The 19,357-nt window shown below is 38.9% G+C and overlaps 1 protein-coding gene across 1 annotated transcript; it reads left to right on the plus strand.

The window, feature by feature from the left end:
- The first annotated feature begins 1,964 nt into the window (after positions 1-1,964).
- Positions 1,965-17,868, plus strand: inavab (innate immunity activator b). The gene is made up of 10 exons (XM_061070065.1): positions 1,965-2,003; positions 8,306-8,426; positions 10,654-10,787; positions 11,850-11,972; positions 12,073-12,304; positions 12,486-12,539; positions 12,794-13,103; positions 13,727-13,879; positions 14,226-14,928; positions 16,210-17,868. Exons 2-10 carry the CDS (start codon positions 8,372-8,374, stop codon positions 16,300-16,302), a joined length of 1,857 nt encoding a protein of 618 aa, XP_060926048.1. The 5' UTR covers positions 1,965-2,003; positions 8,306-8,371; the 3' UTR covers positions 16,303-17,868.
- Positions 17,869-19,357: the final 1,489 nt, after the last annotated feature.

Here is a 19,357-nt window from a genome sequence, read left to right on the forward strand (position 1 = left end):
GATGCTTAGGAACCTGTACTGATGAGGTTCAGTTAGGGCAGAAGAGGGGGATGTGCTACAAAGGGAGGGGAAGGAGAGGCATTCTGTAAGAGGAAGTTCTTTGTTTACTTGTTTTGTTGGGTTATGCTGTCATGACAGTAATGAGTAATGACAACATACATACGTTTTATTTGGTTTTAACTTTTTAAGATTTTTTGGCTCCTGGGAGTTCAAGTACATTCTGCACTGTAGATTTGGCAAAGACACTGGGCCTAAAAGGCAAAGCAGCCAACATTCTATAAGGGAACAATGGGTGAAAAGAAGATTGTGAGCACCACCCTTCTGTCTGGTTTGGAAGTGACTGGCAGAGATGTAAATGATTTTATGGAGTTGCCTAATGTTTTGACTTTTTCCAAAAGTGATGGAACATTGGGAGCTGGTAAAAGGTGATGGGGAAGGACCATTCGCCGTCCGAACTAGAGTTTGTTGGATAATAAATGGTTTGCTTCATGGTGGAGATGGCAGGTTCAAGACTGGCTGCTCTGCTGTTACATCCAACTCGTATTTCTGTGGAAGAGATGCTCATGGAACGATGCAACCATGATTTTAATGAAAAATCATCACATGAGCAATTGGAAATGTCAAGAGAGGACATTTAATTCATGCAGACTGAGGGAAGTACAGCAGACCTTGAAAATGGACATTACTGCATTGACTTGCCTTTCAGAGAAGAAGAAAAACAGTGCTACCAAATAACCGCTGAGTTTATTGGTAAACTTTATCTACTTTTATCTGTAACATTTTGTATTTCTGTATCTGTGCTTTATTGCCATGTGATCTTCAAATTGCGTTTAAATTGTATATTTTTTGCATGTTATCTATTTCCTATTGTTTGCCTTCAATTCATTTTATTTTCTGAAGAGCACCTTTTGTTTTGAAAGGTGTTCTACAAATCAAATGTATTATTATTACCATCTTCTCTTATCATCAACATGAGTATCGATTATTGATTCTAAAAAACGGGAAACGATATTAAAAAAACGGGAAACGATATTCACAAAAAAAAACTGTCAGTGATTTAAAGGTAACACCTGTAGTGTGTTTTGGTCCCTTCTGTGTTTAGTGTTAGTGGAACATGCGCATCCCTGGGTTATTTAACGCACCACTGCCCTCTAGCGGCTGAAACAAAAAATGATACGGTGTTAATTTGGGCGCGTCTTTGAAACCCGCTTTTCTCTTCAGTTACATAAAAACACATCCACTGTGGCGGAATACGAATAAATCATAATGAACTTTGACTGGATTTGCTGAAAATGCTGCAAAATAGCAGAAAACAGGTAAATAAACATACTCGCATCATGTGTGCGGCATTCAAGGGCCCTCATCAAACTCGTAACTTCCATAATACTAGTGGTAAAGATAACCTGAAAGCGTTTGCAAGTGTTACAATGACCCCTTTGAATATAGTGTTACGTGGTTTCACATGAGTGTTGTTTAAGTTTTGTAATTATGTTACACGTTGGCACATTACCCGACTAAAGGAAAACTAAGAGGAGAAACAGCAATGTAATTGCACAGACTTGAAACTTGAGGGTTTCCTTAAAACACCTAATGTATACATGTTTAACACTTTCACCGTGATGTCTGTGTTGATATTTTACACAGGTGGTGTGTCGTAGTTACTGTTGTGAACGTTTGGTGCTGTTTGGTAGTTCACGTTTACGACGGTACGTGAACGCCACACTGCATTGCTGTACTTCACTGAGCTGAAGCAGAAGCTGCCTCTTCACTGAAACTCTCGTATTTCGCTTTAACCCGTGATTTTAATATCTGTGCTTCCTCTCATTCACTCGCTTGGACCACGGACACACAACTCAGCGACTTAGTGTTGGTCTCCATCAGCTCTTCGGTCAGAGTAACTAGGAAACAAACTTCCAGCTGAAATCTGGGAAGATTTCCCAGTGGGGCTCAGATTGTGTGGATGCAGATGAGGCACGATGCTAGTTAGCTAACTAGCTACCAAGGTAGGAGCAAAAGGAATGGCATCGAAGTTTGATTTGATTTGACAAACCTCGCATGTGCATGTGTGCAGAGGGCTCGTTGTTCAGAGCTGATGAACCCACTGTTGCTCTGGAAGGGAGTTAGTGGAACCAGAGAGGGAAGAGCTCCCCTGTAAAGCGACTTTTAAAGTTTGCTAAACTCCTGAAAGTTGAGGCCCAGCAGCTTCATGGAGTGGCTGGATGAGAGGGATGAGGACATTCCACAACATTTCTCCTTTATTTAGTTATCTAATCCCTTTTTCTTTAGCCCTGAGAAGTTGTACATTATATGTGCATACAGTTTCCGTCTCAAGTTGATCTAGTACTTTGTGCAATCTGTTTTTTTAAATCTGATTTATTAGCCATAACTGCAGTATTCAGGTATACATGACATGTTATTGTTGCTAGGTAACATGCATTATACATTTCCCCAGTGGTTTTAGCTTAAACATGGAGGCAAACCACTGCATTGCAATTATTCTATGTAGGGCTGGGCAATAAAACAGTATCAATAATCATCACAATATAATTTTCATCAACAGCAATATAACATAAGTTGACATATCAACATATTGCTCATGCATTGTGCAAGCACAGTGAGGAGGTATAACACATTAATGATACACCTCAAATGTGAAAAAGGTTTTTTCTGTTTATCAAGTGTTTGTCGTTCTCTGCCCTTAAAGAAGAGTTCAAAACCACAACCTTCACTCAGGAGTCTTTCAACTTAAAATACATAATAATGTGAAATTTATTGTGATGATTATTGATATAATCTGATATGAACAAATTTAATCTCGATATAATTTGTATATATATATATAACATATCACCCAGTCTATCTGGGACATTGAGCTTAGAGTTTTTCCTTTGTATTTTCTGTAATAACTTTCAGTAACACCAGACTTCACTGACCAGTAGAGAAGTGATGAGCTTGTAACATCCTCTTTCATCAGAAAATCACAGCACCATAAAGAAATCTGTCTTAGAGGAACTGACAAATTCAGTTACAGGGGTTTTGTGAACCAATTATGCTGTCAAATTTAACAAACAGGCGAAAATTATACATATTATACATTATCTTATCTTTAGTCTCTATAATGGGTTTCTTTAGTGTATAATTAGTTTGTCCTTTCTGTGCACTGAGCTATTTCTACACATTCATATGAATCTGCTGTGCACTAACACGTGCACATCAGATCGACATTAATTGAAATTAAATTCTTCTGGAAAATTCTTATGTGTCCATAGACATTAATTGTATCAGACTTCATTGTGGTCTTTGATTTTACAGGTTTCTCTGTGTGATGCCGTTGATGTGTTGAAGCTTGTTCTCTCTCAGCCACAGCCTTGGGCTTGGTTACAGTCTAGAATAACAACCTGACTTACATGGTGGTGCACAGTCCTCTAATTCAGCAAACCACAACAGACTCGCCGCTCCTGCCTGCTTGCTCATTTGAGATACTAGCAGTATTCATTCCACATCATTATTATACTCGATTAGAGCCTTTAGGTGAAGCTTAAAGTCGTCCACAGGCCGCGTGCGGTGGGAGGGAGCCCATGCAGCCTAGCAAGCTTTTTTGCTTCTTCTAAAGTGCTGGATTTCCAGTGTGTTAGTTCAACTTTATAGCACTTTTTAATGACAACACCTTGATTTAAGCATCCTTACAGCAAAATTGCCCATTAGAACCTGGCAGAGGAAGCAAGTTGTAAAATCTGGTGTGATCCCCTGGCAGCTGATGGCTCCCCGTGCTGGCAGCCGTAGTCTAGCTGTACACTTATAAAACGGCTCAGGAATATGTAAAGAATTTGTTATGCCAGCTGCTGTGTTGCCTGCTCAAAGGCCTCTCTCTGTCTCTGAGGGACCGCAGGTTTGTATAAACTACCAGTGACATCCACCAACTGGCTGCTTCCACACCCGACGTGTGTTTGTGTTGCACAGGGGAGAAGTGGGATGTTTCTTAACTAGTCCTCACAACTGCCATGACGGCCTTCGCTGCAGTCATTGTTATCACATTATGGAAGAAAACCGTGAGAGGGTTTTTTTCTCCTTCAACTCAGACGTTACTGATGATTGATGATGTAAGATGTGTCTGAGAGAACTTCCTATTCACTGCTCTCTTGAATTCCCCATGATGCTAATCATCTGCATGACTGCACTTCACTTAGATTTGATTTAGTTTATCAAAGTGTTTGGTATGCAGCCTGTTTACACAAGGCGCTGCTGCTGCTGCTACTCTTCCATTGTATTAACCTTACAGGTGCTGGCTCAGACTTTACCTACATCTCTGTTCATTTTGCAGTGTATAAGGAACCGATCGCTAATATTAATGCAGTCTCTCAATGATAGACTGTATATAAACATGGACGTTGCATCTTAACATCCTCCCACTACCCCAAAATATAAAAGATACAAACGCCCCATTTTGCTGATTTGTAGCCACAGTCTGCACAGTTTCGATTGGGTAACATGTGCTCGACCAATTGTGAGTCAGTCTTTGCTGTCAATCATGGCGTTTCACCCTGTTTTTAAAGTAGAAAATTACTAATCAAAACTAACTTACAAGAAAGATTAACAAACATCAGTGGGATTTAACAAAAAACCTCTAAAATTACAGAAGCCATCTTTGAGAAAAATGTATTTGTCATGTACTCTAGTTTTTAGTGTGGTCCATGTCCTATCCATTAAAATGGAGGACGTGGGGTTTATGACCGATATTTCAGCCAACCACCTGGTGGCGATAGAGACGCATTGGCTTCACTTTTGTGATGCTGTCAAGTTATCTATATTTATATACAGTTAATGGTCTCAACAGTTCCTTAAATCCTTCCAGTCGTAAATCGCAGGTATTTTGCTGAAGGCTGCTAACAGATGCACAGACATTGATCTGTCGATGTGCCTGTTCACTATTAATATCAACATGCCATTAGATCTTTCTGGTTTCAGTCATTGCTTCAGCTTAATGTTAACCTAATATAGACATTATACAATAAATCATTGACTAGTATTGAATAATCAATTATTTATTTGAGAGAAAATTGTGTATCACAAGCTCAGAGAGTTCAAATTAACGTCTTCAAATTCTTAGCTTTGAATAGGATTTATGAACCTGATTTATTAAAGACAAACAATCAATTGATAATCAACGTGTTTAATTCAGATTCAGATTAATTCAATGTTGATGAACTAATCGATGAATCGACTGAATGTTGCTGCTCATGCAACACCTACATGCTTGATGTCTGCAAAATAAGCCAAGCTGTGCTCACACTTTGAAGCTTAACTGCAGATGTCACTGAACCAAACATCTTCTGCATTTGTCCTGCTGCGTTCTTGGTGCTGTGTCGTCTGAGATCTGATTCTTGACAGTCTGGGAATTGTCGGGCCTTGTTTCTAGAGTGTCTGTGCACCAACATTCCTGGAAAGCCAAAATGAATATTGAAATTCAGAATGAATGCTAGACATGCAGCTACAGAGCAGGTGCTGCCTTTGGGTCTCTATAAATCATGACTCTCCCTCCACCATGTGTTTCCTTCTTTTTAGCGGAGGCGAAAATGGCAAGCCAGTAAATGGTTGAGGCATTCTGGAAGTAGGTGGAGAAATAATGAAGTTTGAGGCTACAGGGAAATCTAACAAAACGAATAATACGTTGAAAATGGCTTGACTGTTTAACAGCCAGGAGATGGCAGCAGCCAGGCGCTGGCCAGTTATTTGATTCCTTAACAGGCAGAGCTGGACTGTCACAGTAGTTAGCTTTGATTTATAGTTGCCATTGTGAGAGAGCAAGTCATGCAAGACTGTGAGAGTCATTAACAGTCAGTTATCAAGTCAGTGGGTCATCTGTTACCTGTGATTGAATCATTACGTCTCACTTTATATATTTATACATGAACGAAGTTAGACATTTTGTAAAATCTCATAAAACCTGCACCTTGACATTTTGCAGTTTACATTGAATAAGACTCTGTGACTTCTACAAGTTGTGAAGCAAGGACAGCAACTGAGGGAAATATTTATAGTTAATTTATCTGTGAGATACCTTCAGTCAATCAGTAAATAGTTTGGTCTTCGAGAATGATTCAAAACTTAAAAAGCTTGTCTGTGGCCTTCGATCTTTTGTCATCCTGCTTCTTTCTGTGGCAGTGCTTTTGTAATCAGGTTGCCACCACCCATCCACTCTGATAACAGGGCAAAGAGATGCATAGTTGCTCAGTATTCTTGTCATTGTTGTTGACACAGTTTCAAACTCAGACGGGAGCGCTGAGTTATATGATACTGACTCAAATGCTCGGCCCTCCTCTGTGTGTGTGTGTGTGTGTGTGTGTGCGTGCATGTGTGAGAGGCCACTCCTCTTCAGCAGGCAGCTTGTTCTAAGTGGGCGAGTCTCAGTCGAGTTCGAGCATTTTCATTCAAGTTGGGAATTGTAAAGGACGGCTCTTCTGGCTTCTTGAGTTTAACAGTTTTTCCTTTGTTTCTCTTAAAGTAAGTGGAATCTTTCATGTGTTCATGTCTGTATCGATTCATTCTCTGCCTCAATTCACTTGGATGTTAATAGCTGTCATGTTGTTATTGGTACTTTGTGAGATGATTCATGTTTAGATATTCATGGGTTTTGACAAACATAGTCAGCTGGGGTCTGACTGTGTTTTCTCTGGAACTTGACTTAAAGTAACAAGGCAGAACATTTCCTCAGCAATGTTTTTAGTCCAGTGCAGTTTCTTAGCACCGTCAGAAAAAGGGTAACTCCTTAACTCTTCTTGTATGACTTTTTTAAAAACCCATTCCCAGTCAATTGTCAACATTTAGGTGATTGTATTTTTAGATGTAATATTCTACAAAAAATGGAACAATAGTTTCCACACAGATTATGTCACAGATTATATTTGATCAGAAAGACGCTGTGGACTGTTTGGTGTAGCGGTATTAAATCTTCCTTCCCTTTAACGCTCGGCTCCAGGCATGTGGCGGGAGGGAGACAAGATTCTGCAGGTTTTTTAGGGGATTTCATCGATTGGCTCACATTAAGCAAAGACAGGAAACTAAAAATCCTTAACTTCGTGATAAAATGACTCACCTGACTTATTAAGTACTGTAATAGATCATCACACGTATGGGTTTTAGAGCAGAATCGATTTAATTATAACAGGCCTCCAAAATAAACAGCATATATTCATAAACTGATGATCTTTCTGGTAATTAATCATTAGAAAATACATTAAATGATTCCTTCCAAATTGCTATTGTTGTAATAACTTATGATTTTGAACTGTTGGTCACAGCTCTCTCTTTGGTGCCTTGCATGCAGCATATCTCTATATTTTCCGCCACTTTATTGAAGGTTAGACCTTTGATCAGATTGATCCGGTAGCTCATGGTTTGCTTCATTTTCAACTGATTCACTTTGAGTTGTACCATTTTTGTTGTTTTGGTTGTGCTGTGCATTAAATGATTTGCCTTGATTTAGTAAACCGCTGCAGTTACACGTGGGAGGGTGTGAAGCCACCGGTCACAATCTTATGAGATGGGGAATGTGTCACGCTCATGTCATATTCAGGATTATACTGTTATATAATACTGGATGTCGTCCTGTAGCTCGAACAACACGGTGGTAGGATCACCTCGTGTATGTCACTGCTCGGGATTTATCCTCGTCCAGTTGTTTCACGCAACACTGACCGTGAGAAGCTTCCTGCGCCTAACCGAGGCGAACCTCCCTGTTTCCCAGAATGCAACCACTGCCACATTCCTGTATTCTCTTAGTTAATGATCTAACCAACACGCCGCAAAGGTTTTTTTTGACACCTGCTGTATACACGGCTCAAGTGTCCCGAGCCCCTTATCAGAAGTGATACTGCATATGACATCAGACAGTAATAAAACAAGTTGTCACAGGAAGCACCAGACTTGGCAGCTTGTATGTGTGTGTGTTCATGGCGAGGGAGACATGACTACACCTGACGGAGGTGTCACACAGGCACGTCACACCTGAATCATGCAACAGGTCACAGGATCAAGTCATTGGCAGACTTTAGAAAGCTTCAGCTCATTCTGTTTGGATTCTTTTCAGACTCATGACTCAACACTTGTTATCATATTTTAATACTCATGTGGTTGTTGAGTTTCATCCCACTGGGAGTGGACTCCCTGAGCTTTAAGACTCTGCTGCTGTTATTTGGTTCAGTGCTGGTTTGGCCTTTTGATGTTTTGCCAACACAAGACATTATTTTCTATCAAAGTGAAATAAAATTGTGTGAAATGTAAAAACATAAAACATCATGTTTTTCAGGACATGATGAGCATCAACATAATATCTTACCTCTGAAGAACAGCGAGAGGAAGTGGATCTACTGAAATGGAAGTCAATGGAGAGATCAGTGACACTGACAGTGGCATCATTCTTCATTCAGGTAAAACACTTTAATGTATCACTACCTAGGCCATACAAATTATTTTGTCTGAATGAAAGGCAGTTTTTATTGAATTGCTCGTAAAGTAAAATTAAAGTAAAAACATGAAATGGATTTAAGTTGAGCCGTCCGAAATGTCTAGTTTCTTATCAAAATGTTATCATTCTATTCAGTTCAATAATTTCAATCATTTGTTTTACAATTTTGTGTTGGACCAGCAACCTTGAGTAAAAGTACAACATTTTTGTACAAAAAACTATTTAGCTGGAAGCGTTGGTACAGGTGATGTTGATGTCATCAGCAGCTGCTTTTCATATGACCTCAACAGCTGAGAAATGAGAAATCCCAAAATGAGGAAACACATAGATGTGATCATGTTTGTGTTGTTTATGACTAAGAGTGACTAACCACCGGCTCTTGTGCATAGTTGGTATGATATGGTCAGAATAAAATAGTAAAATGTATCTCAAAGTGTCACAAATAATATGGATTTATTAAGTGGCTATTTTAGGCTCAGTTATCAGTCACGTGACAGATCTGGTGTACAGATACTATTATATATACTATTTCAAATACATTGGAAACATTTCAAGTAAACTCCTCAATGTTTCTCTACCAACTACGCAATTTAATTACATCTGTGATTTGGAATTCACATGAAAATAAACAGCTAAATCCAGATCCTGTCCACAACATAAATATTCTTTTGACACATTTCACATCTTTCATTGGCTGTGCTGAGGTCGCGCCTGTGCTCCATCCAATATTTAGTCAAATTACATCCTTTCAGACTATAACTCAATCCAAGAAGATTACATGGAGTCGACAAGCTCTTTTATAATTCTGTTGACGGAGACGATCTCAGTTATGTTCTCAGTAAAATAATCTACATTGTTATATCAACTCTGTTCTCCACACTCACCAAATTAAGTTTGCTTCAGGTTGTAATTCCAGCAAGATAAAAACAATTTTTAGTCGATTAAAGAAGAAATTTTTGACAGGTTTTTCCAATTAGAAATAATTCTTTCAAATTGCAAACTTCTGGGTATATATTCTTTATTCGTCACAGTCAATCTCATTAAGTCATAAAAGTCGGTCTCCCTTCATTATCCTCTCTGTCCTCTTTGGTGACATAATTAACAGGAAACTTTGGGTGTCTTGTTTTTGCTACGCCCAGTAGTGTCTGCTCATTAGTTCTGGCCACCCTGACATTCTTTGCGCCTTAATTGAGCCACGTGATGTCTGCCCCATACAATGAGAAAGTGTCCATCCACAAAGAATGGGGGATTGTCAGCATCGGAAGAGGAATTCTGTGCTCTATTGTTGTGCTGTCACACTTTGTTCCTGTCGCACCTCAGAGGTTTGTCAGTACCTGCAGGGATTCAGTTAATAATCTCTGAAGGTATGCGGTGCTCAGTGTATTTTTCCTGAAGCCACTCCCACAGTTCCGAGACTAATCTTAATGTCATTAGTCACCAGGGCTACAGACAGCAGCAGGCGAACACTCACACATTGTTTATGGTCACAAAGATCCTGACACTCAGGCTGCAGTTTCAGTGTCAGAATGAATGAAAACAGAGAAATGCGTGGGGTTCATGGTGTGAGCACGCATTCTTAAATACAAGGCATCAAAAACACAATTAAGAGAAGAAAGATTAAAATGAATTGCTTAAAACACACAGGTTTAATTACAAAAGACAAACTTAAGAAGTTACATCGACTTTAAGACATTCTCATAATTTTATAATGAACACATTTTTTGATCCACCTGGAAATTGGAAAGTTTGAAATATGACAAAAAGTATGCAAAAAATATTGTCAGACCTAAAATAACTAGTTTCATTTGGTTGTTTTTTCATTTTGTACTTATACTGAGTTGTCAGTTAATATTAGAAATTATCTTCCATATAATCTAATTTAGTTTAACAGCAACAAAAACATCAGCCTCTGAAAATGAATAAAATTAAATGTGATGCCCAACAAAAACTGAACACAATCAGTTTTCCATCTGATATTGATCATGAAATTGATTATCAACACGGTATCATATCAACATATGAACACATATCAAGCTAGCAAACGTTTTCTATTTGGACGCTCGGAACTTATGATCGTAAATCTGTATAGTATTACAATGTTACAAAATAAAATCATGTTGCTTTTAATGATCTTTAATTCATCTTCTCCATCTTTGTTGTGGTTTTGCTTTATGCTTTAACTTCTTCAGGCTGCGACAGCCCAACAACGCATACGAAGGATGTGACCACACACACACGGGCCATGAAGCTCAAACACCAGGATCTCCAGGACAAACTGAAGAAGTGCATATTGGATCTGAAGAAAGCCTGCATCCGTGAAGCTGTAAGTAAGAGTGACAACAGGTCTGCAGAATAAAAACTAAATATGCTGCATAATGGTGAATTTACCAATCTTTATAGGTGTTAGTAGACCTAGTCAAAGTAAAACTCTGGACAATTGTAACCTCGACATGGCCTTGATGTCTCAGTGGTTATCTGCAGTCAGGAGCTCCACTCAGAGAAAACAATTCCTTAATGTAACCTCCAACATAATTATTTAGTCTAGTACGACTAAGCAGAGCGCAAACTTCATCTCCTTCCTCTCAGAAACATTGTGTAGTAAAATTAAATCATGCAACGTGGCTGCAGCTTTTGAAGATGTTATCTGCTGGTTCAGTCAGTCTAACCAATTTAAATGTTCCCACACCGGCCTGGATTTGAATTAAGCACGAGACCTAAGTCACATGTCATTTATTTTCAGTCTCTTCTCACTGTCTCTCTCTTTCTTTGTATCCTTGCACTGTGAACTATAGAGTCAAGGCTCATGAAGTACTTTTAAATCTGGACACATACTCAGGCTTTGGGAGTACTACCTCTGTACATAGTGGCTCCAGGGTGAAATCCCAGGACAGATCATTCTTTCCTGTTGACACTGGGCTGGGCACTCCTGTTGAGACACGCTCAGGTGAACTAATGGCAGACATGATGCGTCTCCCTTCCCTGCAGTGACAAAAGAACAACTAATCTCACTGGCCGGTTGCGCATTTTTGTCTGTGTAGGAGTGACTCAAAGTAACACTTTTTAATGACTGTTCTTTAATCAAATGTGTAGCGGTGCTTTGTCATGCTCCTGAGTTTGGTTTGGACACGGATACGTGTTGCAGTGTGAACGTGAGACTGAAAGAATGTGTTGTGAAAGGATATATCACAGCATTGTGCAAGAGATTCCCTGATCTTATATGCCTCAACTTGCAAGGTTAGCAAAGAAACTTCTATATCATCTCGAAACTGCCACAGTTTCGCTTGAAAAAATTGCAAAAGGGCATATCTTTAATCAAACAAATAAACTGAAAGGATTTTTTAGTGTTTTATTTTGATTGATTTGTAAGATTGTCTGTGTTGTTCAGGAGTTGACCGGGCAGCTGTCAGATGATTACCCTCTACTGCCTGGAGAGAAACGTCCAAAGATTCGCAGACGCATCGGAGCTACTTTTAAATTGGATGCTCAAAGCATCCCTCGGGGTTCAGAGGTACAATTAGCATTTAGAAACCACAGAATATCTGATTTTCCAACTATAAGTAAAGATGAAGAGCCACACTGTTTATCCTCCTGTCACAACCTCTTTCCAGAAGTCTGAGCTGATTTTAGTGGATGCTGAGTTGGCACTTCAGATGAAAATATACGAGGCGGCGCGAAAGCTGTTCGACGAGGATCACCACAGTAAGGCTGTTAAAAAGAGCCGCTCACAGCAGTGCAAGAGAGAGGAGAAGAAACTTAAACAGCTCCAAGACACGTCCTTCCAGCTGCGGCTGAAGCACGGCCGATCATCGCCACTCCCTGCTTTCAATATTACACAACAAGGTGAGAAACGCCCGGCCAGACCTGAAGGTAGTTTGTGGTAAAATTCCTATTGTTTGTACAGAATTTTTTTTCACTTTATAATAAAATATCTGAATGTAGCAGCCCTTGACATTTAATGAAATGTGTCATTTTATACTTTTCAAATGAATGAAAATGTTTTTTTTCTATGTTTGTTTTAAAGATTTGGGTGCATCCGATGACAGCTCCCTGTCTGACTCTGTGGTGCAAGATGAAGGTAAGATTTTCCCTGACTCAGTTTCTATCAGTGCAACATCAGATCAGTGTTTTACTGACGTTTTAAAGCTGGACAGTGTTTCTCACATGACGAGTTGACCATGAAACATGTGGCAACATGAGCAGAGTCCAGCAAATGTGGATCTTTACCTCTCAGTGCTCAGTGTAGGTTCATACAGGCCCCTTGGAGATGCATAGATAGCAACACTTAGAAACGACACCATACACCGTATAATTATGTTGTTTTTTTTCTAGAAGTGACAAGCCAGTCATCACAGCCGTCTTCAGGATTCCCCTATCCAGCAGAGACGGATCCTCCCCAGCCTCCCACCGTGCCCTCACAGATTTGTGTGGTCGGCCCCTGCGCGTCTCCATCTTTGGATCAACAATCCCAGCTGCTGCTGACACCAAATCAGTCTCCCCACCCGGGCTTCGACTCTTCGCTGAGTTTCAACTCGAGCCCAGTGTACGACGCTCCTCCCATCCAACACTCCCCGTGGACAGAGTCCAGCCTGGACCAGCCCTTCCAGAAGAGCAGGAAGTCTCGCTCTTCCACCAAGACCAGGTAACACTGGCCATTTGTCGTGACTCTTTTCCTGTTAGTCAGGTTTTTACCACTAAAGAAGCAAAGTGTAACCTATGGGACTTAGACAATACTTTGTCTGTGTGAAATGCATCTCATGGTGCTGCTAGTGGCATTAACTACAATGTAGACTTGTGTTGGTAAATGTGCAACACTGCCACCTGCTTTTGCACAGGTGCTACAACAGCCAGTGTGTAGAGCGCAGAACTATAAATCTTAATCATTTATAATTACACCTTCAAAAGGAATTGTAATTCAGTCTTTATTGTCCAGTAGTCGATTACAGTAATAAAAACTCTTAACTGGGACAGTAGCTATTCTTCTTTGACAGTGTAATAGATCAGTGTTGTGCACAACTGTGTACATAAACTAATGAGATAAGAATGCAACATGTCCTAGACAATTCCAAAATATATTATGGAATGATGTTACAATCTTTTTTATTTTATTTTTAAAATGTTGTCACTTGAATTTCCACCATTGATAGCTGTCATAAAAAAACAATGTGTGGGTATTTTTTCAATTAAATCTTTTTGATATATGAAAACCCAATTTGAGAATAAAATTCTAATATATTTTTGTGCATCATTTTTTGTGTTCAATAGTCCAGCTAAGTCTGAGCTGCTGCCACCGTTGGAGGCTTGTTTAGCACATTCAGCTCTGCCGCTTCAACTCTCCCATCTGAAGCTGAGTCGCGCCCAGTCCAGCAGTGTGCCTTCCACACCAGAGATGCGTGTGCACAGACAACTCTCTCTCAGGTATCTGCACCTGCACATCACAGCCCAGTTCATGTAACTATGTGCAAATTGATCATATACAGTATATAACTGCGGGACTGTTCCATTGCATAATATTTTTTAACCCAATTGGAGCTAAATTAAATTAGTTTGAATAATTGCTCAATGGAAAAAATAAAAAATATGGGTGTTGAAAAGACATTTTAAACTGTAAAATTACAGTGTGGACTAAAATGAGTTGTCGGCCCTTATGGAGAGTTCCATTTTAACTGTGAGATGTACATACAGTATTTATAAGTTGTGCAGTTTCTTTTCTGAGTTGCCTTGTTGATATAGTTGCTATATAAAATTGTTTTGTTTTACACAGGTTGTCCAATGAACCTTCATTTGAAAAGGACCGTGGTCGCACCAGAGGACCAAGAAGGCGACTGACGGATTATGCAGTAACTTTTCCAGAGACTCCTCTCTCCGCAGTGGCCTACGGAAGCCATGCTAGCTCTGAGGATAGCAACTCCGAACACTCGTTTACCTCTTACAATAGCTCCCCGCATCAGGAGGTGCCCTGTGATTTGCCCAAACACTACCAATCTGCATTCCCATGCTCCAGTGGGGCCGGCAGCTTTGGACCTCAATCTTTCTCACGCACTGCCTTTTACAATAATTCCAGGCACCAGCCCAGCCCTATTATTCATAAAAGCTATTACAACGAAATGGTTTACTCGCCTGATACAGACATGGCACGGAGCTATTACGCCCCACAGACTTCCAGTCCTTCCAACAGATATGAGGTTTGGTATAGCGACTCACCCCCTCAACCCCACCAGAGACAACAGAGGCCTTTACCTCCTGATATCAGACTCTCCCCATCCCCAGCTCAATGGGACCACCCACGTTACAGCCCCAGTGGTGTCCAACGACAAGTTGTGAATGAGCAGCTCAGTTCGTGGCATCGGCGCAGTACGCTGAAATCCCCCAGGTCCCGTTCTCTCGACCGCCAGGGAGCGGTTAGAGTGAAAAACCTGCAGGTGCAGGAGTCGCCATGCTACCAAAGTCAAAGGTACCACGAACAGGTAAGCACGTCAACCTCATCTGTATTTATGTTTCACAGTTTGTCACCAAAGATATCTAACGACTTATTAACCCTCAAATACAGACAAAATGGGGTTCAGCAATTGTAATAAGTAATTGTCTTATTAAAGTCAATACTTGAGTGCAGGAAATTATTTTCACGTATCCACAAACTTGAATAATTAAATTCTTCTGATCACATGTTAACCTGCTGCATAAAGTAAGTTTTAATGAACTGAATATAGTGAAGGAGTTTTTCTTTCATCTGAGGGTGGTATTAGACAATGCGTACACAGGTCACTTTAACCTTAGTTCATTGTCTGTCTCTAGCTATCTGATAGAATTCAACAAGCCCAAGCATAGAGTGGCAACCAAGGTCACAGCACCCACCCTACGCATGTAGAATAGGCTGTGATAAGCTGAGCCTGCAGTTAGCCAAACCATGACTGTGTCTTAATGACTCAAGGTCAATTAGAAACACAAGCCTCCTCAAAGTAGGACACTGTGGTTTAAGTAAAACATGGTTTGAAGTTTAGTTATTGGCAGCAGATAGAATATATGGATATAATGCCTGTATGGATAAGGAAGAATAACATTATTCGTAAGTGTACTAAGCTTGATGGTATCGCAGGTTTAAATACCAGAAAGAAATCTGTACTTTAAGTGTGAACTCTGCTCTCCTCGATGCATCAGGCTTCAATAAATGCTTCTGCATCACATGTCATCTGAAAACTCTCCTGAAAGTTTTTTTATCACAGAGAAGACCAACTAACAGATTTCAATCATAAACATTACATGCGAATTATAGGTTGTTAAGAAATGAATGTTAGTAATTTAGGTTTCTTGATCTGTTAGATTATTTTTTGCTATTTTAAGTAGATGTGAGGACATTGATTTTAAATACAGGGAAGAAGAAAAATTACCACATTTTTTCTTTATATTTAAAGTTTATATTTATCACATAGAAAACAACTTCATGTGCAGTGTGATCATCTGACTTAAAATTGACAAAGGCAGTGCTTTAAATGTTTGGGATATGATCAACTTCCTTCTGTCTCCATCAGTTTTTTAATACAAGTTTGTCTCCAAAACCTCATAGCGAAAATTCTGGATGCAGCAGAAATTTGTTTTTGTTTCTTTCTTTGAAAGAGATCAAAAAGACCATAATTTATATGACCATCTATATAAGCCTCAGATACAGTCATTACATTGAGATTGTTTGTTAATTGAGTTTGATTGCTTGATTTTGAAGTGATTATTCCTTTTTCTGTTCTGACTTTTAGGTGATCCAAAGACGGGCTCCCCAAAGAGGTGCAGATGGCACTCAAGGCCACTGGGTTGTCGATGATGGATCTCACTTCATAAGTCAAGTTTAAACTTGGCCGCTAAAGTGAACATGTTCACTTAAAGTCTGCAAATGGACCATTGCCCACTAAACCAAAGCAAAGTACAGACAAAATCCACTTGGATTAACTGTCAATGCTCATAAAGAATTATTTTTGTACATGAAACCTGACATCATCCCTTTTACCTGCCAGCATGGATTTGGGGTACGGGCTCCAAAGTTAATAAAAGCACCACTCTGATACACTCCTCTGATCTGCAGCACAACTGTAAGGTGGGTGTTGTTTTTATCCACTCTCTTTACATTGTTGTGAAATAACAGTTGAAAGAAATTAAGTATTTAACTCTAAATGGTTGTTAATTTTCATAAATTGAAAAGCGGATAAATGTTCTTATTACTGAGGGATGTTTTGATTTTTGTGTGAAAGTCCAGAGTCAAGACTCACACAGTAAAGCAGCTGAATAATTAACAGAAGTCAGAGTTTGTGTCTTTATCAAATACAGGGTTTTGTTCAAATGTAAAACAGACAATGAAATCAAATTTATATTTTGCAGCGGACTAGTTGGAAAAAGCACAAACTCTAACACAGAAATAGATACTAAATCTGCTCTTTGTAGTTAGATCAAGAGAAATGTGAATTAACTTTTCATGTAGCCCATAGTTTAGGTTCATCTAAGATCAATTATTATTTCTTTGAAAATATAAAATGTGAAGAGGTCAGGTAAACTGCTCTTTACTTAACTTGATTAACACACTGCCAAGTGTAGGTTGAGCTTCGTGCAGTTAGTTTGGGAATAAATTGCTCCTTTTGTCTTATGAAGGAAATAAATCCATTGAACAATCATTTAAATGAGCAGCTTATCCCCATTTAATAAGTACATGTTGTTTGTAATGTTACCTTGATTTAGTCACAATGTTAATGAACTTGAGCTGCTTAAATTGAATTCTTTGTGAGTCTCTTTTTAAAACTTGCACGTGTCTGTTGCTGTGCCGGTTAACTTGAATTTCTAACTGATTTAATCAACTAGTTGAAACTAGATATTAATCCACTCACCTGAGAAAGAAAGTAGCAAGTTAAGACAAAAGCAACGTCTTGATGCTTGGCAGCTAATAATGTGTCAAATATGAATTTAATGTCCTGAGCATTTACTGTATATTATTCAGTGTCTTATACATAATTTAAGACTGCAGCTCACTTAACACTAATATTTTCTCGTGGTACCAAATTAAACTTCAGGGTGAACAGTGCCACTATGTTTCTATTTCCTCTTTACCAGGATCATTTAAGAATTAGAGATAATTATAATACATTGAACTCCAGCTAAACACTGACTGGTCTCGCTTGATGATCTATTTATGTGTTTATTTATTGTGATTTGCACCATTGGACTAATGGACAGTCAGACTTGAAATTTGACCAGAATTTGTAATATTTAGCAGCAGATAACACTGTGTCAAGTTATATATGAAAACAATTAATCACAATCATGTTACCGTGTGTGCTGTGTGCCTCTTTTTTATACTGTCTTTTTACTGTATTTATCAGTTAACAGTAGTTTCAGTGGATTTAATAATGTGTAATGTTGCTGTGAAAATACTTTTCCTGTGGAAGTAAATAAAGAGTTATCTTGTTCATAGTTTTATTTACTCTCATCATGGGCTGTCTGAACTCTTTGATACTGGACATTTAGACATCTCAAAGTAGTAAAACGAATGAGAGCAAAGTCACAGCTCCTTCAGTTTCAGGTTCCCGGTGTTGGACATGGACATGTTCTGGACCTTTGAATGAACATTTAATTGAAGAAGTAGTTTTGTCGACATTTTTCTCAGGGAAGAGAGAGGTTGAGAAATGCCAATCCCATGTTTTTCTCTGCTTTGTTGATCCCAGTGCACCAACATCTTCTCCATTTTGTGACTTTCACTGAATTATATCTCCAAGTTACCCACTGCATCAAAAGGGTAGCATGCGACATTTCCAGATATCATCATCACCAAAGTAAAAAATGTTGAATAAATACATCTAATAGTCTCACTTATTAGGGCCCCAGCACCGAACAGTGGGAGACAGTGTTTAAAATTGTAAGGCTTTTTTTTTTTGTTTTTTCCCAGGCAAATGAATTGGCTTTTTGAGGGCTTTAACATGCTCCAAATTGTTACCAAAGTTAGAAGAATTTGAAAGTGGTGAAAATGTACATATTCTGGAGTAATTTTGCATTTTTACTTTGACGAACTTGTCCCAAGGCTTTCATCAGATCAACTTCAAATTGAGATGAGTGTCGTCTTAATAAGATGGAGATAAAAAATTACCTCAAAGATTGATTTTTCGCCACACGGTGTGACCGTGGCGTGGCATCAAGGTTTGATTACACGCCATCAAAACACAAGGTTCTGTATCTCCGACATACATGAACCATGAATCCTTTGATGCTGATAATGCAGGAGTGGAGTTGTTTCTTTGACGGCTCAGCATCAAAGGCTACAACCAAAAACAAAGGAAGCTGGACTTTAAACCTGTCTCATAGCTGTGTCAGCTGTTGAGAAGTCTGTGATATATGATGTTGTGATATATGATGATGATGCTTTACTGGTGCCATATGCTTGGACCTATTGTATTTCCAAGGATTTGTATTTCCCTTTTGGGTCTTTTTCAGGGCCTAGGCATGCTCAAATTCTCACCAAAGCATGTGCTCGGCCCATTGTAATTATTATAACAATTATATTGTTTTGTTTTGAAAGAGTAAAAAAGAAAGAAAGAAGGTAAGAAAAATCGAATTCAGCATGTTGGGCACCATCCATTTTTATATTTATGAATTTTGTTTTTTCAGGAAAATTAATTGGCTTTTTGAGGGCTTTAACATGCTCAAATCGTAACCAAACTTAGCAGAACATTAGAAAGTGCTGAAAATGTGCGTATTCTGGAGTAATTTGAATTCCAAAGGATTTCGTAGTAGTTCACTATAGATTAAAAAAAAGCACAATTTTACATAACATGATGATATGAGTCGTAATCATCAAAAATAGTTTTATTACGTTTAATTTCAAAAGCATGTATTCATTAATTTTTGACAATGTTGAAGGAAAAGCTT

Source organism: Limanda limanda, chromosome 4, assembly GCF_963576545.1.
Source record: "Limanda limanda chromosome 4, fLimLim1.1, whole genome shotgun sequence".
NCBI classification, from domain to species: domain Eukaryota; kingdom Metazoa; phylum Chordata; class Actinopteri; order Pleuronectiformes; family Pleuronectidae; genus Limanda; species Limanda limanda.

What these genes read in the sequence shown, in the direction of transcription:
- inavab (XM_061070065.1), top strand. Translation starts at nt 8,372, where the DNA reads ATGGAAGTCAATGGAGAGATCAGTGACACTGACAGTGGCATCATTCTT. An exon ending in GCATCCCTCGGGGTTCAGAG is followed by an intron (nt 11,973 to 12,072) that starts GTACAATTAGCA and finishes ACCTCTTTCCAG; the next exon opens with AAGTCTGAGCTGATTTTAGT. An exon ending in CTCTGTGGTGCAAGATGAAG is followed by an intron (nt 12,540 to 12,793) that starts GTAAGATTTTCC and finishes TTTTTTTTCTAG; the next exon opens with AAGTGACAAGCCAGTCATCA.